Consider the following 20,861-nt stretch of genomic DNA (forward strand, 5'->3'; position numbering starts at 1 on the left):
CCATAACCTACAAAAAATCACAGAATTTGTGCATATCATATATGCATATGTCACATGCTAATTATATTTAATAGAAGTCAAATAAAGTAGAAGTATTGTCTTTTGAGGAGTAGTTTAGAATTAAGAAAGAATATTAAACTGTAAAGTCACTATAATTATCCCAAATATTCCAACACAGCAAGGACACTGAAAATGTAAACACTTAGCCCAAAATATATTTACCACTCCAAGCAATTCTAACAATCATTAATAGTTTTTAGAAGACTTAATTCCTTTGTTGATGCTTCATGTGTTCATAGCAAATTTATGCAACATGTTCATTCTACAATTTACTTAGCTTCGAAGTAAATTCTTTGAAGAGATGTCTCATCTGTTTGTAAAGTTAACGTGTCATTAACTGCACTACAAAATTAATAATAAGTTAATTATTGGTCTATTACGTAGTTTCATATTATTCTAAGTCTTTGTTTTAGTGTAATTCTGAATGCAATATTATTTTCTGAAGAAAAATACAACTTAATAGTCTGAAATTACAGCACCCTTCTTCGTTCAGTATTACTTACAGATTATTGCCAACTATGTGTCAGTAGTTACTCAGAAAGGGAACACTGATCGGACTGTGTAATACAGTCTTTAAAAGACTGGTTATATTACTGTGACAAGAAAAATATCAGATATGAAGAACAGTCTTTCAGGTTCATGGAAAGGCTGCATAAGGGAGGTTCAGGCTGGACATGGGAGGTTTAGGCTGGTCATTGGGAAGCATTTCTTTACCAAGAGGGTGGTCAAACCCTGGAACAGGCTTCCTAGAGAGGTGATTGATGCCTCAAGCCTGTCAGTGTTTAAGAGGCATTTGGACAATGCCGCTATTAACATGCATTGACTTAGTCAGCCCTGAAGTGGCCAGGCAGTTGGGCCAGATGATTGTTGCAGTCCCTTCCACTTGAAATAGTCTATTCTGTAATTCTTGGAGAACTTAGAAGCACAATGGTAGCTCAGAAGAATCTCAAAGCAGAGTGAAATCAAGGGACCTCAAAAATTATGCTATATGTTATCATCATTACAGAGACTGAGATAGGAAAGGACATAATAAAACAAGGCTATATGGTCTGAAGAAGCAGCCCATAAGATGGTGACAAGAGAAAACTTAAAGAAATAGCAAGTTAGTAACAACAGTTACTGTGAAAGGGGAGTGATTTAGGAAATTATTTTCTCTGTTGTTTCAAAACCACTAATTCACAGCCAAGACGCTTGTGTTCTGATCTACCTGTTAGAATAGCCAAAGAATATAAGCAAAGAAAGCAAGGCAATATTTCCAGATAATTGAAGTAACATTAAATGTAGAAAGAAAACTTACATGTCAGAAAAATAACCTGAATTTCTATTTTAAAATTTCATAATCTGTTCTTCTGAGGTATGATAAACAAACAAACAAATAAAGAGCAGAGAGAGAAGACCAGAGAGAGAGAGAGAAGACCAGAGAGAGAGAGAGAAGACCAGAGAGAGAGAGAGAGAGAAGACCAGAGAGAGAGAGAGAGAGAAGACCAGAGAGAGAGAGAGAGAGAAGACCAGAGAGAGAGAGAGAGAGAAGACAAGAGAGAGAGCGAGAGCAGAGAGCGAGAGCAGAGAGCGAGAGCAGAGAGCGAGAGCAGAGAGCGAGAGCAGAGAGCGAGAGCAGAGAGCGAGAGCAGAGAGCGAGAGCAGAGAGCGAGAGCAGAGAGCGAAGAGCAGAGAGCGAAGAGCAGAGAGCGAAGAGCAGAGAGCGAAGAGCAGAGAGCGAAGAGCAGAGAGCGAAGAGCAGAGAGCGAGAGCGAAGAGCAGAGAGCGAGAGCGAAGAGCAGAGAGCGAGAGCGAAGAGCAGAGAGCGAGAGCGAAGAGCAGAGGGAGAGCGAAGTGCAGAGGGAGAGCGAAGAGCAGAGGGAGAGCGAAGAGCAGAGGGAGAGCGAAGAGCAGAGGGAGAGCGAAGAGCAGAGGGAGAGCGAAGAGCAGAGGGAGAGCGAAGAGCAGAGGGAGAGCGAAGAGCAGAGGGAGAGAAAAGAGCAGAGGGAGAGAAAAGAGCAGAGGGAGAGAAAAGAGCAGAGGGAGAGAAAAGAGCAGAGGGAGAGAAAAGAGCAGAGGGAGAGAGAAGAGCAGAGGGAGAGAGAAGAGCAGAGGGAGAGAGAAGAGCAGAGGGAGAGAGAAGAGCAGAGGGAGAGAGAAGAGCAGAGGGAGAGAGAAGAGCAGAGGGAGAGAGAAGAGCAGAGGGAGAGAGAAGAGCAGAGAGAGAGAAGAGCAGAGAGAGAGAGAAGAGCAGAGAGAGAGAGAAGAGCAGAGAGAGAGAGAAGAGCAGAGAGAGAGAGAAGAGCAGAGAGAGAGAGAAGAGCAGAGAGAGAGAGAAGAGCAGAGAGAGAGAAGAGCAGAGAGAGAGAGAAGAGCAGAGAGAGAAGAGCAGAGAGAGAGAGAAGAGCAGAGAGAGAGAGAAGAGCAGAGAGAGAGAAGAGCAGAGAGAGAGAAGAGCAGAGAGAGAGAAGAGCAGAGAGAGAGAAGAGCAGAGAGAGAGAGAAGAGCAGAGAGAGAGAGAAGAGCAGAGAGAGAGAGAAGAGCAGAGAGAGAGAGAAGAGCAGAGAGAGAGAGAAGAGCAGAGAGAGAGAGAAGAGCAGACAGATTAAAGGAAAAGAAAAAAGTAGAGGAGAGGAGAGGACAGGAGAGACATAGAGGGCTTGGTTAGATTATAGCTGTGAGAAATTCTGAGTTCTTTGAAAACAATAAAATAATTTTAAATAAAGAGTTTAATCAATAAAATGAAAAGCAAGATGTTTGAATTGCTACCATTTTGAAAGAATCACAGGATTTTTAATACCCAACTTAGTAACACTTAAGTGCATTTCCAGATGGAAATGCCAAGATATGTCAAGATGAAAGCAGACTACACTAATGCCCACAAAGAAACACTGAAAAAACAAATGCACTCATTACACAATACTTATGTAAAAATGTTGCTTTATAAACTGTAAGATTTCCACAAGTGCTATACTACTGGAGTTATTCTTTCTGCTAGTACATGTATCTGAAGTTTTCTACAAATCCTAGAATCTCCCTTGTCAGGTCTCAGCTCAATTCAGTGAAAAGCAAGAAGGTGTGAACGTAAAGTTGCAGATTCTGTGTAGTTTTATCTTATTAAATTAAAACATATGCAATGGTTCATTATGTATATGACACAAGCAGGAAAGGAAGTTATTTAAGAGTGATCTAAAATTTTAGTCTCATCAACACAGCTGGTCTCAGATTTTGCAATTCAGCTTACCTTTTACGACCTATGATGTTTTTTGTGATTTTTATGCTATGTATCTTCAAATAGTCTTAAGATATTCTGATCCTATATATATATAAACACACATTTTTATAATATAGCTTACCGTAACTTGATGTGTAACTTACAGGTAGCTGAAGAATTTCATTTATCAACATATGGAAAAAATATATGAGTTAATATATGGAATGAAAAATGTTTTTTACATCTTAACTTCCTCACAGCCTTTTTTACGGTGTCTTTTCTTACTTCAGCATGCACATCTTTCTCATTTGTAGAAAGCAAAAATAACAAAGTTATTTAGACAGTCTGTATATCCTACCAGTGCCAACTGTTGTCTTATGTGAGAAAACCAATTTAATTAACGTGATTACCTTACAGTTTTGTACAAGTCCTGTAGAAACAGATACAGGATGCTTGAGTCACATTTAGGTACATCATTTATTTTCTATTTTAAAAAGATGTCAGTTGGACATGCTTACATATTTTAGTTTTTCTCCTTATTGTAATTAAAAATTTTCAGGTTTAGTTCTGGTGCTAGTTTGGAGATTTTGGGGCAGGCAGGTATCCAACTGGTTTCCCTCTCCCAAGAAAGGAGCCTTTAGGAAGACCATAAGCATACATCTGACATACCTTCACTTAATAATTTTAAGTTTTCTGGGATACAGAAATATTCGTTGTCTTAAAACACAAAAAAATTTGTTAAGTTTCTATTTTAGTGGTAGTGTTGCTGTACTTGTGATGGCTTAGGCACACAACTCAGGAAAAAGTTGTAGGCACAGACAACTTATTTCGTTAGACCAGCTATATTGCTCACCTTGTAAAATAAGATGACCCATCCTTACAAAACATTTTTGCAATGTTGTTTTGCTTTTTCCCTAGCAATTTTATGCAGATACTTTTATTACTCTTTAACAGCTTGCAGCCTAGGACTTCAGGATCACACTTCAAATCATACCAATTTTCATCCCCTTCCCTACCTACGGTTTGTTCTTAGGATGGAAGATGAACATGAGACAACACAGTACAAGTTGCTTCCTTGACTGGGAATTGTTGGGGTCATAACTTCTGCAGTGCTTTACCAATTCAAATGCTACCCTGCTTCCTTGGAGTGACCCTACAGTTCAGATGAGTCTATCTTAACCTCATCCATCAATTTCTAAAATACCTATCACCCCCAACACAGAACTTTAGTAGGACACAATGCAGAACATCTTATACACTTCTGCCTTTTTTTCTGGAGTGCTGAACCAGTACATTTTAGCAGACTCCTGCTGCAGCAGCTGCCTTCAGATTTGGTGAATTTACACTTAACAGTGAGACTCTGTCAGTGTGGTAGGCTTGCCAGCTCTAAACACAGAAATCTAAATCCAAAAAACTCACCATCCTTCATCATTATCTACTTCAGGTTCAGAAACCTCATCTTCAGGAGTTTCTTCAATTGCCTGGGTTAATTTTGATTTAAATCGGTCCAACAGTGCCAGTGTCTGAAATTAAATACATGGGTTTAGAGATGTTATACATATTTACACACAACAATATGTATATACAACATCTTTGAACTGTTATTATTTTGAGAAATAGTACAATGAGATGGAAGAATGATCTTTCATATGAACTTGTAAGAAACACTGTAGAGAGCTAGAGTAGGGGGGTGTGTGTCTGAGAAAATCGAGAATGCATTGAGAGTGCCCGTCAAGAGAACAAGTGAGAGCGAGCAGGCAATGCTGAGGCAGCAAGAGAAAGCAGGGACGGCGTCCTGCAGGTGTGAAAGCACACTTGTCTGACTGTCTAGTGAAATCAAAATGCATATTTAAGGAATAAAACCTTGTGGCTCCTTACAGAATAAAATAGGTGATTTTAAAGACTACTGACAATTTTTACTGTAAAGCAATCCATTGTATAAATTACAGATCATTCAAGCTTTGAAGACACAGTTGGATTGATATTTATATACTTTACATTGCTGATCTTTTAAATTCTGTACTGACACTAAAAAAAATTCAAAGCTTTTGACTCAAATGCAATGAACCACCTTAAGTAATTATACAGATACAGGTTCTTGCACTGCATACATTAAGCTCATACTGATTTATATTTGCTGTTTTATTCTCCAGCTGACATTGTCCAGTCTTTTGGCTACAATGAAGTCACTAAATCTCAGGTGACACCTGAGGTACCACAGATCTTGTTTCTGATCACCTGGGATGATATTTTGATTATGCAAGAATTGTATGCCTAAGCCTTGTGATAGGAGAGGGGGCTCTTCAGCAAAAGGGCAGATCATATGAATAATCTGCACAGCCCACTTCTTGCTGATATTTGAGATACTCTTGGAAAGGAAAGCATCAGGGAATAAGCACTTGACTGAATTTACGTGGCAGGCTACATTTGATCTGTAGGTGATAGGTTGGCAGCCTATGTTGTAAAACACCTCTGTATGGCTGTTTGGTTTTGTTTGGTCAAGTTTTTCAAATTTAAAAGAATAAAAACTAAACAAGAATAGAAAACAGAAATAGGAAATACCAGAAGTGTTCACTGGAATCAAATTTCCTTCTGGGAGCAATCTTAACTTTAGGAGTTTCCTGGCTTTTGGATTCTTTCAAACACTTATCTTAGCACTGCCAAAGGCAGGTTTTGGAGCATTTTTTGCATTTATTTTTTTCATTTTCTGTTTAAGATTGGAGTGAGGAAAACTTCAAAGATAATTTGGACCTGCAAAACATTCAAGTTCTATAGCATTCCATACTGTTGCAAACAAAGCCTGTACTTTGAACAGCTGAGACACAAAATCCCTGCCTAGGCCATCAGAAGGCAAGAAACAAACCCTTTTCATATGAAATTTTTACATTGAATTGTGAACAACCAAAGACACATTCCTTTTGTCTTGTCTATCTTTCTCTGGTGCCAGAGGTGCTGTGAATAGATCTGGAGACAGAAATAATTTCTAAGTATCTTAGTAGGCATTTTTGCAGTGAGTGATTAAATGCCATACTGTGGATCAAGTAACTTTATAAACTGATTCTTGTGGAATTACAAGGTTAGGACTTCCAATATCTAGTTTGTAAGGAGACACATACCTTTCCCCCCTCTTTAATTCTTGCATGGAGTTACCATGGAAAATGGTATTGTGCTGTAGGACCAGGTAGAAGGGATACAAGGCTACAAGAGGCTCTCCACAAGTGAAATGGACTACAAAGAACTTGATTAATTACTGTTTAACAGCAGGCACATCCCTGTCATCTCATCTTGTTTTCCTATGATGTCCAGGACAGGACTGTTATAAATTAATTAGATGTGGTTTTAAGTCCCTTGATCCACATTGCCAACAGAGCTTTAGTACTCTTTGATTCAAAGTTAATGGGCTTTTGAATGCAAGTTTCCATAAACTTAGTAGTTTAGAGCTGTATCAGCTGGTCACACATATAAAGGTTTGCCAGCCACTGCTCTTAAGCTACTAAGCCTAAAGTTTCCAATCTCTTCTAGCTTCAACAGTTGAATATGAAAATCTTCATAGTTGAACTGACATGCACTTATAAACCAATGCATTTGGATGTAAACAGATTTTCAGTTAACGGTATTTTCCACTTCACAGGCAGTTTCACGTATTTAACAGTTTGAAACTTTCTTATTTTAGAAAAAACAAATATTTATGTCAAACTTTGCTCATATTTGCATACTGAAGTCTACATACATCCATTCTGAAAAATAATTTTCATTATATTTTAAAAGCCTATTTTTTCCCCAGTACAATTAAAAACTGTTTCTGTTCACAACACGAAAAGGTATGGATGAATGTAATTTCTTTAAAACATAACTTAAAATGTTAAAAACCCCAGTGTGGAGAGATGCCAAGTATGCAAACTTCTCTCCCATGTTACCTTATGGCAAGCTGCAGAGCCAAGGAAAGCACTGTACAGAAATGCAAACTCTTGTAAATGTAATCAAATATACATCTGTGCGGGCAGCATTTTCCTTTTGGAAGATTTTAGTGACTAAACCGACAGCACTTTCGAATACACATTGAAACTTCACTTACCTGTCTACTTTGGTAATCAAAATTGCCAACTAGATGGTACACAATTATTTTTACAAATAAGACTATTTTTTTAATGAAAAATAAAACTTACTGTATTTTAAAACTTTTATTTTTAAACAAATGAAGAAAGAAATATTTTCAGAACTTTTTCTGGATTTTTTTCGCCAGATTGTCAAACTATTACCTGATCTTCACGAGAAACTCCTTTCTTTGGCTGCTGCTTCCTCTTGTCTTCGTATTTTCTCTTCTCCTGAAGGTATTCTTCAACAACGCTGTTTGGAGCAGGTTCCTCCTCTGAGTAAGGAAACATATTTGGTTAAACAAATTAAATCTAGTTTTATGATTTAGTACCATTTTGGAGATTGTTTCTGACTTCTGAAAAACCAAGCAAAACACTTCCATAAAATGTTTCAGTTGTATTGCTTTCTCAGCAAGTAGAATGATTAGCTACCTGCTGAAGTGAAAAACACAACACTGTACTGGGCAGACAATGAGTCCAGAAATTCTTGTTTCAATTTTATTTTGCTATGGAGCCAGGGAAAGCATGGTAACAGAAATAAAACCCCTGATGTTAAGATGAGAAATGAAAACTGCTGAAATTCCTTTAACAAGTTTACCTTAATTCCTGAAACTCTTTCTTGGAACAGCCAAACTGTTATGTGTATTAATATTCTATGACTATTTGTTACAGAGTAGAAAAATATAGACAAATATTGCCTATAGACACATTCACAGTTTTCCTGTTTTGTAGGCTGAAGTAGCCACAAACCAAATGCTTAACCTTGCAATATGGAAAAAACCCATAACATTTTTACTTTAGAGATCATTTTGTCAATCAGGAAAAAGCCTCCTTAATAACCAAGTAATATCTGGACTAGTCAACAGCTACTCTTGCCATAACAAATTAATAATTTAACATGACGAAAATGCAATTCAAAAATTATCAACACCATCCTTTCATATTTTCTTTCTCTTGAATAGCATTACGACATTTCACACTTTGATTTAGTATATTTGAAATTTATGTACACGTATTTACAGGATTGTTATTCCTGATAAGGAACCGAAGAAGAACTCCAGATGTCCACTTCAAATGATCAACAGAAAAAATTTATGAAGGAAAATGCTTCATCAAATTTCAGGATATACAGCCTGATGAACTGTGAATCTAAATCAAAGCCTGTATCAGCTTTTTTTACATAACTGCTGACCGCCACCCAGAGAAAATTTTTGATTCCAAACAAACTTCTCTCTCACCTGAAGTTTTCTATAAAGTTCATAAACACAGCATTTTATAATAAGAGGAAATAAATTTTAATGGTATATCTACATGTAAATTACTTATTTATATATTTCTACAAATAAAATCTCATCCTTTTTATTCTAATATATACGTCGCATGTATGTATTTAAAGAATATCAGGGAAAACAATCAAACATACACAATACCATTCAGAGCTGTTTTTTTCCTGTTTTCCAGTAGACATGCTGGATAAAATGAAGAACAGAGGATTACAGGTACCAGCAAGATAAAGAAAGAAAAAAAGTCATCTTCTAGAATGACCAAAAGAGATAAATTTATATACACAGACATTTAGGGATTATTAAGCCTCTGAATAAATGAAATAAAATCTACTATAGAACCTCATGCAGCATAACAGCAAATGAACTGGAAAGAATAACAAAGTACAGTATAAAACTAAAAATCATAATGGCTCATCTCCATCTTTCCCCCTATTACATCAGGTTTTTTCTACTAATAAAAATCTCCATTCTTAATTCAAGACCAATCCCTTGTGAAGACAAACCACTAGTTTTCGCATGAATGCATGTATCCAATCAAACTTGATCACTGTGTGGAAACAACTTACTGCCTTGTGTTACTAACATTGTGCCTCTAGATAAAGAACCTGAACTACAAAACCACTTGCTTTCTTACAAAGAACAACCTTTTGGGTATGTTTAACTTCGGGGGTAATTTGAAATAAATCCCATTTACCCAATTATAAGTATAATTTCCCACCTATGACAAGTAAAAGAACTGAGAAAAGCGTTCTTGAATACTTATGAAAATGACAAGTCTCAAGCTGGCCATAAACATTTAAAGCTGTGATCCAAACTTTGATAAACATATGATGAATTTAAAGAAGATGTGGTCCTTAGTTATATAGGTCTTTTGACTAAGATTTTAGTTTGATCTAGTGCAGCTCAAATATAGTTCTTATACAAACATCTTAAATTCCCCTGCAGTTGTGTGTTTGTGTATTTTTATCACACTCATATGGTTGTCACTTTAATGTTAACACAAATACTTTACATTTCAGTTTAAGACGTGAGATTACTGTTTTCTAGGGTCTTCGCCTGTCAGTTTTTCTAATCTTCAACTTCATTCTCGGCCTCCTAGGAAAGCCTTTTCCTAAGTCAGACAAAAGATAATCAGATCCACCTGAACTAACTTCAGGGAGAGTCAACCAAAACAGTTACGCACTTGTATGCATCATATTTCTGCACCTTTCAATAAAATGACTTAAAGACATGCTTATATTTCTCTATGAGGTCTTATAAACCACATTAAAAGCAAGTAATACAACAGAAAGGATTTTCAAGAAAAGCCCCTAAGTCAGTGAGTTTCTAACTAATTTAAAAACTTTTGAAAATTCCAAACAATCATTTCAAAGACACAAAGCTTTATTTTTATTAATAGAAATAAAACATTCAGTTTTGGTAAGTAAAAACTCCTTATGAAAATTATTAATGAATAAAATGAATAAACTCAGGTAACCAGCAAGCAAAAGAAAACATCCAGAAGGGACACTTGTTGGTGGGAAGAACTCTTTTAAAATGTAAAAAACATTTTAAAATGTAAAAATAGATTGCTGGCTACTACTCTCTATCTCCCAGTCAGCATTCCAGAGCCCCTCCAGATCTTTTGCAATAGAGCTGGAGAAATGAAGAATGACAGCACTGTACAATGGACTTAATCTTCACATCAAGCTTGAAAAACTTAGGTCCAGCTTGCTGATCCAGCAAAAGTATGAGGATCATTACATTGGTATTAAAATATTTAAGCTCCAAACTCCTTAATCTAAGAGGAGTTATTCAGACAAAAATTAATGAAACACAACATAGATGCACAGCAGTGAAATAATAATTAAATGTCTCATTTAAGTACTGCAGGATGCAGAAGATGCTAGTTCAAGTTACAGGGGTCTTGTAGCACTCGTGCCCTAGTGGCATCTCATCACAAAGTGTAAACAGCATCACAGTTTGAACAAGTTGCTGTGTATATTCTGTCAGTAAGGAAGGTGAGGAAAAGAAAAATAAAAAGACAACCTTCCTTATTGAAAATCCATTTCATCCTACTTTTAACAGAATTTGTAAGTACATTGCTACTTACCTTAGCTAGCTTGATTTACTGCCAAGAGACCATTCATCTTAGTGAGACAAAAACTTTAGCATTTAAGTAATTTATTTTCTTTCAGATAGATTCTTCTGTCCTGGAATATTCCTTTAATGAGTAACAGATGCCAACACAACGGTATAATCTAACCTAAAACTTCATTTTTGGGACACGGTTTCCAACGATAGCCTGAAACTAAGGAAGATATTCGAAAGTCTTTCAACCAGAAAGGAAGAGACTGATTTAAAAAAAAAATAATAATACAGAAGGGTTTATTATGCTCACACTTAAATTAGAAACCGTTCAAATGATGTCAGGTTTTAACTACAAAATTGCAGAAGTATAACTAAGACATGAGAACTTGATCCAGGGGTGTTGAACTGAACTGAATGGCAGTCTGGATGGTTTTGTATGAATCCCTAAATAGGAAGTAGAGCAGAAGAGAAAGCTTGATAGTAAACATTCAAGAAAAGTTCCATCAGACATGATCTATTTCAGAAACTGCAACTGAATTTTATCTTCCACGATATGAAAACCAAGAAGCATGAGTTCTAGGCCTGCTGACTGAGGCAGATTAGAGAAGTACAATCACTGCTTATGCTCACATTCACACTGGCCTTAATCACTGGGCTTCATTTCTAACATTGCAGGTGGGGCAACTTTGGCTTAGCATGTACACCAGTTGTAGCATGGATAAGGTACAATTGGAGACAGATGTATTTCAGTATGCATACAATCTCCCACAGTATGATCTTTGCTATTTAACAGTTTTGCTATTTGTACCAGTCTTGACAAACCTTGTAATAATTACTGTCCTTGTAGCAAAGGTGGTAGATTCTGTATAAAATGTAGACATTTTGTTTCCTTTTTAAGAAAGAAATAATGAAGCTGCATATAAAACATTTGTTGGAGAAAGAAGCAGTTTGGTTTGCTGAAAGCATTACCGGAAACACTAATCTTCAGAAGGGTAGAAGCAATACGTATTATGATAGAGAAAAATACATGCTGTGTCTGAAGGTTTAATGTCACTATAAAAAAGAAAGAGCCTACAGTACTGACAAGGATCAATGAAAGAATTTTGGTTTATGTTTTTTCTTTGATAAGGTACAGCTAGCATGAAGATTTTTACACAAGACAACAAGTATGTTACGTTGCAAAACATTCCTGATATGCTGAACTTCACAAAAGTAGTCCCATTAACTCTTGTAATACACTTTGCATACATGATCATGAGTTCATGCAGAACCCAGGTAAGATAACAAGTAGAGAATACAAAGAAATCTGTATTAAAGGGCACCCCGGTTTATTTAGCAGGGTTTGTGTATATTTTAAATGTGGTGGACTCATTAACTTTTTTCCAGTATCTCAAATGTATTCTTTAGCAACTCAGATGACACATTTGAAATGATAAAAGAGCTATTGGGCAGAAATTTCAAGAAATGTATGGTATAGCTAGACTAAATACCAAAGGGAAAACAACAAATTGAAAAACCTGGACAACTTGTTTGAAATGAAAGAAGTTATGACTGAATGTCTTTGTGTGTTAAATTAAGAGGCCTAAAACACATTCCTGTATTTGTGCAATACATTCCACTTTTGGCTATTCATCAATATTCCGTTTATATTGCATTCCTCTGGAAGTACAGAGATATTTGGTACTGATTTTAAAAATCTTGATGAGATTCAAATCTTGACAAGAAGAATTATTTTTGTTCCAAAACAAACAAAACCCTTATGAATTACAGAAGAAGTTCGGATAGATCTCAATATTTCATGAATTAAAATGGAATTCCTATCAGAAGTGACAGATGGAGAACATAAAGCCACTTTCTATAATTAAGAGCTAAGACAGATAACACACTTCTTCCAGAATCCAGGAAAAAAATTTCTTCCAGCATTAAATACTGTGTCTTTGAAAATAAAAACATTAATTTCCTGTGAAGTAAAATAACAGTGAATCTACAGGAAAATACAATATGAAATAATATTATGCTTCAAAGAATTTAAAACATACTCTCCACTATGTTTTTGTTTAGGACCAATTCTACTTGTGGTTTTCTTTGCACCTTTAAATACTATTCAGTTACTGTTACTATAGCTCTGGCCTGCCTGAGTTCCTGAAGAGCTACTGTTTGCCTACAAGTCAGATTTAGTAACCATGAATAACTAGATTTGTTTACAAGATGAGCTTCCAGGGGTTGGACTTATACCTGGATTTTCAGTTTGCTACAGTGAAAAAAGCAACAGTTTTAGAACAAACTTACTTGATCATTAACAGACTCAAACAATAAAATCTTAGAATTCCTAGAGTCTCAAAACATTTCTTTGAAAGAGCATAGCCCACTGATTTCTAAAAAAGTGTAACCTTTAATACGCAATAGTGTAAGTTTCTAGTGAAAGTCTTCTGAACTTTGGTAGCTTTTACACACACAGTCCCAGTCTAAAACGTGGTTAATTTGCTTATGTCAATTAATCATGAGCACATGCTTCAGTTTACTACTAAAATCAAAGCTGGCTTACAGTGAGGTTTTTGTCCTCTTTTCTTTTGCAGGGAGACAAGAGGGAAAGGCATTCACTACAGCAGGGAAGAGACTAAATAGGGATGCTGGGTATTATGTTATGAGATTAAATGAGAAATGTTAGTAGTGAAACAAAGGTTTGCAAAAGTGACACAATAAAGACACATACCTTGATACAATGCAGCTATACTGTATATACTGCAAAATTCTCATGCTTAATGTATTTATGCTGCATAATTTCCAAGCCACTAAAATTTGGATTTTGTTGTTTTCATGATATTCTCGAGGGTGCATAATTTGGTTAGTCTCAGACTTCAAGAAAGCATGTTACTGTGTAAGACAGGACTTAAATCTTATTTAAGTGCCACTGACATTACCCAAACTTAGGAATAAAACAGAAATAAAACATAACCTTAAACTGGCATCCTTGCTAGATTTTGAGTTTTCTAAATACTTCTATCATTGGATTACCATACTACAATTAAAAGAAAACAGAAAATATGTCATGCCTCAGTAGAATTTTTACACTTGAATGTTGGTTTTTATATCAGTTTTTAGGTTTTGCTGCTCAGATAGTATTTTGTAGCTTTTCTGTTTTCTCATGTGTGAAAATTAAAGTTCACCTTTCACAGATTATCAATTTACAAAAATGATCTAACATGTAAAACTAAAATACTACTTAAATACTACTAGTATTTAAAAACAACATATATTTAAACAAGTGGGCAGATGGTATTTATCTAAAGCAAACCTCACTGAAGTATATTCACAGGTTTACACTACAGAACTTTGAGAAGTTTTTTCAAATATTTTATTAAGCACTTCAAAATGCTTAAGTAATTCAGCACTCAATTTATAGTGTTTGATGTAATTTCTGGCATCACTACAGCAAATGTCACATAAAAGAAAACCATCTTATTTAAAGCAAGGTCTTGACAGCAGTCTGGCATAGTCAACAATCTTATTCACAAATTGGAAGGCTGGTTATAATCAAACATGTACAGAGGGAATCAAGTTTTTCTTCTCAATCCTCTTGAAACAATGTAAACACTTAAATTTTCACCCCCAAATCTTTCTTAATTACTCTCATTTCTGAATACAGAAAAAAATTAGGTAGGTATAATATATAACATGAACAATTTGAAGTAGCGATACTAACTGTGATACCCACACTAATAAAGGTCTGCCCAGTGGACATAAAATAGATGTGTTGTGCTGCCACCTATTCCTTAAATGTCCTCTCAGAATTAGCCCTGATCCTGCAAAAAGTCCAGTATGACCTAAGACTTATTCTCACAGTCCTGTGGTCTCCCACTACAGCTGCAAGTTTTAGCTGAGATGCAGTGTTTATTAATCAAGCACAGATTCATATTAACACAGTTACATAGCCTCTGAACTAGCATTTTTTCATAATGCTCACAGCATAGGCAGACACCGTGCTAGTGTCTGCACCATCTGGATAGACATACCTGATGCGGCATGACACAACTCACTCTCCATCCCACATTCCCCAAGAGGATAGGCAGAGAACAGTAGAAAAATCTCCTGCTACACACACATTCATTTCCTCACAGTAATTGGTTTTAAATATATGTAATTTCTTATATGTAAATTAATGCGGAACAGGTAAACTGTTACACATCTAGCAGTCTGTCTCACATATTGACAGTTTTATTACATTGATGAAAATTTAGTTCAATAAACAAAAAATTACTAAGTGAGATATAATAAATGCTTTTAACTTTGAGGCAAACTTACTTGCTCAGGTACAACACTTTTACTGCTGTTACACTGCATTATATTCAAACTAAAGTGTTTCTAGGGTCTACAGTTATTTTTCAGTTGTAAATGGCTGTTTCACAGTAAAGGTATCCTTCATTTCTTTCACTTACCATCTTTAAACAATTAAGATTCCACCCTGCCATCCCACTCTACCTAAATTAGACATATCTTCAAGTATTTCCCAATAAATTAGTTCATGTAGTCTTCTGCTAGTTTGGGGGTGGTGGTTGTCCAGTCATTTCCAGTGTCTTTTTTTGGTGGTATGATACTTGGAACAGAGTACAGTAGTACAACTGTGCTTTTACAGTTAATGCCTTTGTAGCAATGACCACACAATCACAGCCACATCACAGTGTAAATTCATGTTCAGTTTTCTAGTACAAACCTGAAGTATCTTTCACTGTTGTGGCTTTCCCATTTTCTTTATTTTATGAGTTTGTGTGTGAAATTATTTTTCCTTAATACTGTGTGCATGTGCATGTGAATTTAGTAACCTCATAGTAACTATAGCCTAAGTATTAATATTTTGAATCCATAGTTAAGTTATAATTTAAGTAAAATCTATTTGATTCACTTTGTAAATGATAAACCAATGATTAAGTGCTGTTAAAATCCTATGATCAACCTTAAACTGTGAATATTTCTGATATCCTTTAGATATAAACCATTGACCAAATCTGAGGTTAAGATTGGATCTAGCCATACCTAAACTCTATTAACGGTTTGGAAAGCAAAGAGGTCCATTCTGAACCTCTGGACTCAAAGGGAGGGTTCTCCCTTAACCTTTTACATTTTTAATCTCTGTGTAAATCATTCCAGCTTAATCTTAATTTGTTTCTTCTTTGTGTAATTTATCCATGTAGTAAGCAATAAAGTGAACCTTGCCATTGAACTTTGTGAAGTTGCACTCCCACAAATTCCTATTAAAACTATTTCACTTATACCTTTGATGGTGATTCTTTACATGACTTAACCTAAACCACTCGTTTGTGACTAAGTGGTGTAGTCAGCAGGATGGCAAGTGATATCACTGATTACTTACAAAAACATGGAATAAATCCAAGTCCTAAATTTTCAGAAGAATGGGCTCATGATAATTGGCATGATCAGGAAGCTGGAGAAAAACAGTTAAAGGTGGCCAGAGGCAATTACAGAACATGGAAAAGGGAAAGGAATTATTTGCAAAATGTTAGGCACCTGCATAAAGCTGCTTGTTGGGATAAGAAGAATAGCAATAAAGAGAAACAAAATCTGAAAGAGGAAATAGAAGGCAGAAAGGCAGCCAAGTTATTACTATCTTTGAAAACTGAGCAGCTGCAGAAACAGTTAGAGGAAGAAAACCAGAAAAAAACAAAAACTGGAAGAAAAGGTTGAAATTATGCTTATGTGGGCTCCCAACCTCCCTGACATTGTACAAATTACGAAATGAATTGCAACCCCTGAAGAATGGGATTCAAGTATATGGGGTGAACCCGACAACAACAAACTGGGGAAAACACTTTTTTACCTGCCTCAAGCCTCCCTTAATATGAAAACAGACCCATTATAAAAACAGAAGGAACTTTTGGACCTCGGGGTGGAGCAGGAGACTGTACCCGAAAAACAACCCCATTCAATCCAATTCAGATGGCTAATTCACAATAGTGCTATGGCCATAAGCCAGGTGAGACTGAATTGAGTATTTATGGCAAGTATGTTCAATTGGAGGAGACAGAATCTTACTAAACAGCAATGAAGCCAATGGCTTTTGGGGTGCTGGTGTCTTTATAAATGCTGGGCCTGGGCCCCCAGATGATCCCACTCAGTAACAAGCAGGGTGGCATACTGGGCTAGTGGAATAGATACACTGGAAAGAGGAAAACCCCTGTTAAAACCCATTAAACCTTTGAACAAGGTCTCCACAGCTATTACAAGAGCTGCCTGGATCCACATGATGCATGAGCACCATCCTGTTGATGCCCCTACACTGGCAATTGTAAATCATGATATGCTGAAACCATTAATTAAGGAAGCCCCTGCTACGCTCAAACATCTCATTGCAAAACAAGATGAAATTAGAAGACACTGACTTCAGCATCATATAACGAAGCCCTAGTGTGTAGACAGCTGGATACAGTGATCAACCTAGTGAGACCAAAAATACAGGCTGTAATGTCAGGCAAGTTATACCATCATCCCTGAATAGGATGGACCCTTTGATCATCCACCCAGACTCAGAGGTGGAGAGAATTATATGATCAAGCATAGGCATCCCAAGAGTTGTAATTCAGAGGCAACCTGCCAGCATTATCCAAGATCTAATTCACACAGTGCAGAGACGCACTAATAGCAGTAGGACGGTAAACACTCCAAACACTCAGACACCATCATCAGCTCCACGAGAGGGTGATAGCCACTTTCTCCCTCGAAATTTGAGACCAAAACCCAAATAGCCCTTGGTCAAGAATTTGGCCTGTCTGTCCAGTAAGTGGAACCCTATCAATGCATAGGTAACAACAGCCCAAACATTCTAAATCCATTTGGCCCTCGACGACAATTGCTAGAATTTTTAATAGATACAGGTGTACACACTTCAATGTTAGCAGGAAGCCAAGAGGCTGCGTATATGACCCAGATAGCAAAGAGTTAAAACCACTGAAATAACCAGAGCAAGTGTTATTTGTCAAACCACTAGGGTTAATTCATGGCTCCCAGGCGAGATGCGCATGTCATCTAATCCCTTTGTGATTAAAGATCACAAAGAAAACATTCTGGGGTTTGATGTTTTGAATGGCCAGACCTGGCGCCTGCCAGACTGCAGCTATGGTCCTTCAGTTCAAATATCGACCCCAACCCTGATAAATATCAGGAAGCTACAGGGTGTGTACTCCACACAACAAATGTACTCCCCGAGTCAAAAATTACTAATGTACTACAACACCTAATTCCTGCTGCAGCACAAAAACGAATTTTTGAAGTCAGAGCTGATGTGGAAAACCAACAAATCATCTCCAGAACCTCAGAACCCACTCCCCATAAAATTTACCAGTCTGGCCAGTCTGAAAACTGGACAGGAAATGCTGTCTTACAATTGATTACTGGTGCTTGAGTGCTAATACAGACCCACTAACAGATGCAGTACCTAATATTACAACCCTAGCAGCCACCCTACAAGCAGCCATGGATGGCAGCACTAGATGTAAATGGCAAGTTCTTCATGGTCCCCTTATGACAGTAAGATATAAAGAAATTTGCCTTTACTTGGGAAGGTACACAATGTACCTTCAACAGACTACTACAAGGGTATAAACACACACCTGTAATTGCTTATACTTGCTGAACTTTACAAACAGTCTCACTTCCTCAGAATGTGAAACTATACCAAAATATAGATGATATTACAACAGGAGGAGATTCCCCTGAAAAGATGAGGGAAGCAGCAATAGCAGTAAGGCAAGCACTAAATGAAGCAGAAATTGTGATCCTATCTGAAAAATGTAAGGGACCAATTAGAGAAGTGAAGTTTTTGGGTACTTGGTGGACAACAGTTAGTGCAATGATTCCTCCAGTTACCTTGAGAATAACAAAACTACTGCATTTGCCCCAATCTAGGAAAGAATAACAACAGCTCATAGGCACTCCAGGATATTGGAGAAAACATATACTGGGATTGTTCTATCATTGCGCACCCACTATACTTACTTTATGAAAAGGAAAACTATGGAAATGGAACCCAGAACATGAAGAAGCAGTTAAAACTCTTAATAGAGGAATAAAAACATATCACTCGTTGGGATCAGCACACCCCCATAACCTTATTACTTCAGAATGGGGTTTTGCTGAACATGGTACTTACTGTAACCTCTTCCAAACTGGCTCTGATGGACCAAAAAGACCTTTATTATTCAGCTTGACTGCATTTAAAGAGACAAAGCCAAGATATTCTGAGTGGGAAAAGGGATTTTTGTCTTTAGTCCAATCAGTAAAACATGTTGAGAAAATACTCCAGGGACAACCCATACAAACCAGAGCACCACTTAATTTGCTAGAAGCAATCCTAAAGGGGCCTGTTCCCCCAGAAGGAGCTGCACAAAAACCTACAGTCAGAAAACGGTATGCTTGTTTGAGAGAAACTGCAAGAAGGAATGAAATTAACCAAAGGACCTTCTAAAGTTTCCAAATTACAAATGGCTGTAAATGTAGACTCATCAGTATTACAACAACATTTTAAACCTTCACCAATTTTAAATGCGCCTCCCCTTCAGTGAGGGAACACCATCAGAAGACATTTGGTTCACTGACGCCTCAGCAAAAAGAATACGCAGTAAACAGCAATACAAGGCTGTTGCATTAAATATTGCTGCTGGCAGACAAGTAATAGAAGGTGGTAAAGGTAGTGCACAAGCAGGAGAATTAAGGGCAGTTGTTTTGGCAGCACAGAATGGAGCAACGATTACATACACAGACTCCTATGCTGTGTGGGCTGGCACCACACAATGGTTCTGTCAGTGGGCATCCCTACACTAGGAGGTAAACAGACCTCTAGTACGGAGAACTCAAGATTGGCAATTACTACTAGATATAGTCAGGAAAACACCATTCAGGATGGGATGGGTAAAAGCTCATGCCAAAGACAATGAGCCAGCTACAAACTGGAATAAAAAGGTGGATGAGTTGACCAAAAGCAGTAAGATAAAACTAGGGAATTCCTTAAATCCTGAGTAGTATTCTTTGGGAGAACAGCTAAATCAAAAATCATTTCATACAGATAAAGAAGTACTTCATTTTGCTGCACAGAGCAAAGGCTGGCCTCGACACAGGAAAACTTGTAAAGTTATTCTTACAGAATGTTCCCAGTGTAAATTAAGATAATGAACAGATCACCCCACTAAAGTACCACCTTTGTACATTAGCAAAGGTAAAACCTTATGGTCTACCTGGCAAATCAATTATATTCACCCGCTGAAACCCTAGCTGGGTATGAATATATTTTAACAGGTGTAGAAGTAGAATCTGGACTCTTTACAGCAACTAAGTGCCGACGGACAAAATACAATACAGGTGCTATCATCTTGGTTCTCAAGTTTGCCTACTCCTGACACCTTCCAAAGTGATAACTGCTCCCACTTCTCATGCAAGGAGGTGCAAAATTGGGCAAAACAAGAGATTTAATGGGTATTCCACACCCCATATTGCCCCAAATCAAATGGGATGATAGAAAGAGCTAATGGTTTGTTGAAAAGGAGCCTTAAACCACATGAGGTTCAGTGGATACTGGACTTTCCAAAGTATTTCACCAACTGAATAATCAGTTCCAGCCCACTGGAAGAGCCCTGTCAACAGAGCATTCTTTGCAAAAACTGAACCTGGTGCTCCACCTTCTGATGAAAGAAAATGTCTGATAATAACCAGGACAACCTGTTACAGTAAATTTACCACAAACTGGAACTGTGCCTATGACTAATTAAACCTCACAGGCCACTTGCTTGGGAAGCTCCTTGTAGCAGTGGAGCAGAACATAAAATCAGTTCTAGATGGATTTATTCTGCATCATGAAAGGGGTCACCCGTTTGGCTTTCCTCACTGTGACCTTTCTTTCTTTTCTCTTAGCAGAAAATTAATTGATTGCAACAAAAACAACAGCAGTATACTCCCAACTCAAGTTTTGGTTTTCCTCTTAACTGGGACAAATCTAACCCTTCCAAATCAAACAGTTTTGGGACCATGCATTACTAAATCATACTGTAAGTGTTGGGATCACACCGAAAGATAAGGCAAACTTTGATCTTGCTACTTTAGTTATACATGGAAATAAAGCATATCTAAAGGATAAATGGAGATGGGAAACACTAT

At 37.0% G+C, this 20,861-nt stretch overlaps 1 protein-coding gene across 1 annotated transcript in view; it reads right to left on the minus strand.

The window, feature by feature from the left end:
• Nucleotides 1–20,861, minus strand: part of CWC27 (CWC27 spliceosome associated cyclophilin) — a 122,550-nt gene that overhangs the window by 14,222 nt on the left and 87,467 nt on the right. The window contains exons 12-13 of the mRNA XM_013301769.3: nucleotides 7,513–7,622; nucleotides 4,673–4,776 (exon numbers count right to left, since the gene is read on the minus strand). Coding sequence (XP_013157223.2) covers nucleotides 4,673–4,776; nucleotides 7,513–7,622 — 214 coding nt within the window. The remainder of the gene's footprint in view (nucleotides 1–4,672; nucleotides 4,777–7,512; nucleotides 7,623–20,861) is intronic.

The sequence above is a fragment of the Falco peregrinus genome, chromosome Z, assembly GCF_023634155.1.
Source record: "Falco peregrinus isolate bFalPer1 chromosome Z, bFalPer1.pri, whole genome shotgun sequence".
NCBI classification, from domain to species: Eukaryota; Metazoa; Chordata; class Aves; order Falconiformes; family Falconidae; genus Falco; species Falco peregrinus.